At 36.9% G+C, this 2769-nt stretch overlaps 1 protein-coding gene across 1 annotated transcript; it reads right to left on the bottom strand.

Annotated features, from left to right (window-relative positions):
* Window positions 1–982: 982 nt before the first annotated feature.
* Window positions 983–2731, bottom strand: LOC117110068 (annexin A11-like; the record flags this gene model as incomplete). Its single annotated transcript, XM_033252650.1, has 4 exons — window positions 2621–2731; window positions 2012–2093; window positions 1494–1588; window positions 983–1096 (listed from the first exon to the last, which is right to left on the bottom strand). Coding segments are annotated over exons 1-4 (330 nt in total), but the record flags the coding sequence as incomplete, so codon positions are not given.
* Between the last annotated feature and the right edge of the window lie 38 nt (window positions 2732–2769).

Below are 2769 nucleotides of genomic sequence, written 5' to 3'. Positions count from 1 at the left end.
GCAGATAAACTGTAGAGAATATTTCTCCTTCTTCTGTTCTGGTGCAGAAATATTTTCTCATTCAATTTTTTTTATTGAAAGTTCACAACTTCCTCAAGCATTCAAAGTAAACAAATAACTAAATTTTATTGTTAAGTTCCTGTTTTCCTATTAATTTCAATTGGCAGCTTATTACTTACTAAAACGTGCTAAGTAAGCAATCTAAATATAGGATTATGTTGTTTATAGGTCAACAGAGAAAGAAGAGAATTAATTTAAGGCTTCTATCAAATGATCTATCGCACACAAATTCAATGCACACAATTTAAGTACTTCATAATCAATCAAGAAGCCATAGGCTGCACCATTACAGTAGGTATAAATACTTATCAATCCTCTGATATTATTGTTTAGATAGTAATGGAGCTCTAACTTCATGATTATTCTGCTTGTCTTCCAATCCCAGAGTCCAAGGTCTTAATCCCTCTACGAATGTCAGGATTATTTTCTCACAACTAACAAAACCACCACCAACCTCCAACCCCCGTAATTATACTTATTATGCGATTCACACAAGATTACACATTCTGTGCTAGGAAAAATTTATTGCACATTCCCTGCTCAATTGTATTCATGTGAATGCCCACCTCCCATGTAATATCCATGTAAGAAACACAGATATCGAGGAGGCCTGTAACACTCTTGTGAAATTTAGCATGGTTCTTTGCATGCTCACTGGATGTAACTTACCATTCCCTGTGGAGTTAAGTGAATTGTGAACACCAATTGTGTAGCAATTGTACCGACTTATTTTTAAAAAGTTTTAGTTCATCATGTGAATAATAACCCTTAGTACTGTACGTGTCTGTGTAAAATTACGTCTGAAAGTTTGTATCATATTATTGAAAAAATTAAGAAGACCCCTGAATCTCAGCCGACCTATCAGGCTTATCTTGAAGGGACATGGCTATCAAATATGATTCAAATAAAATATATCGTTTACCTTCATAGCTTTCCTGAGTTGGTAAGCATCAAACAATGCAGGTAACTGCAGTAACCCTAGCACAACATCCTCAAACTTTCCCTTTATTTCTCCTTTCAGGTTGCTGATAAGATCCTGCAGAGATAAAATTCAGCCAGAAAATTACTTAATTATACACACCCACAGGAGGTCCGATGTCCCTGACGACAGGAAAGTGGGAGTGGTCGGTGTTGCTCAAAATCTTTCAAAAGTGGTCAAAGGGGGCCAAAAAATATAAAAATTTAAGGGGTTTCAAAGGCTTATTTAATAAAATTTAGAGTCTACTAATATGTAGAAAATACATATATATTTTGTGGTTGTGGTTTTTGTCCCCGACAGGAGCCCTTGGCCCCTGACCCCAATGTTGGCGCCACCTCTGCCGTTCATCATATACATAGCCTGCGTATTGTTCGGCATTTAGGCATAGGGCAGAGGTATGCACTCTTTGGAATGACTGCTGTAGTTTACTCATTGCTCATATAACAATTATTACCTTTCCATACATTGTCTTGTAATCAAGGATGATCTTCTGACGTTGTTTGTTGGAGCAACTTGTTAGTACATCAATAATGGCCTTTTCATCAGTGCCTAAAATTTTTTTAAACAGAAAATTGAGGTTGATATAGCTCTTGTCTCCTTCGTGGAAATGTGAGGTAGTATTGACAGTGATGATGGTAATTATGATGAGGATAATTACTCTCATGAAGAATTTGACGATGTAGATGTTGATGAGGAAGATGGCAATGATGTTGATAATGATGAAGGTTCTGATACGGACAATAGATCTTTCAAGAGTGTGAATCAAACTGAAAAACTGACCAATCAAAAAAGAGCTAGGAAAAAACAACTGACCAATCAAAAAAGAGTTTTGTGGGACCTTAGCAACAATATCCAAGGGGCCGAGCTTAGCAGAAAGGTCAATTATGGTGACTTTGATAAAAATTAAGAGGAACTTGATGATGATGATGATGATGATGAGGATGATGATGATAATGATGATTTTTGAATTACCAATTCCCTTCATGGCCTTGCGCAAAATTTCAGCCTCCTTGTGGCCATCGAATCCAGGTTTATCCTTGCAAACACCGGTTCCCTGAGAACATACAAAAAAGAAATTTTCAATTTCATAGTTTTGGAAATAGCGGTCAATTTACGCCTTACATTACAAACAATCTTCTTTGGTAAAATTCTCTTAACTACTTGTAGAAGCGGTTGGTGCATCGGTTTTGGCTTGGACTCCTAATGTTGAGGTCAAATATTGAAATTCTTGCTGTGCAAGGCACTTTATCTACGCTTGTCTCTCTCTACCCAGGAGTATAAATGGGTACCTGGTGGTATAATTAACGTTGTGGCATAGATTGTACTAGTTTTGTGCGCTGAGTACAAGCGCACGACTAGGTATACTCCCCCTAGGGTGCAAGGAAATTTGCATTTTGTGCTGGTTTGTCGTATGTTATCCAGTGATCAGGGGTAATAACACTTAGCGCCTTTATTCATTCATTTGGAATTGGCACTATATAAATATTTGGCATTATTATTATAGTCCCCTCACTTATAAAAATACAAAATAATAAAATAATGCACATTATTACTGTAAATACAAGAAGGTATATATCTTACTCTGTATTGGTACATGTCACTGATTTTCATATTAGCCATCTGCTGGGCTGGAGCATGGCTGGGTGCTTGACTAGGTGCTTGGTATTGCTGAGTTGGAGGTTGGCTTGGTGGCTGGTACTGCAAAGACAAAAATAACTACATTTTAAAAA

Source organism: Anneissia japonica, unplaced genomic scaffold, assembly GCF_011630105.1.
Source record: "Anneissia japonica isolate Jap-2015-1 unplaced genomic scaffold, ASM1163010v1 scaffold186589_len2769_cov112_single, whole genome shotgun sequence".
NCBI lineage: Eukaryota > Metazoa > Echinodermata > Crinoidea > Comatulida > Comatulidae > Anneissia > Anneissia japonica.
This window is presented reverse-complemented; position numbering and strand designations above follow the sequence as displayed.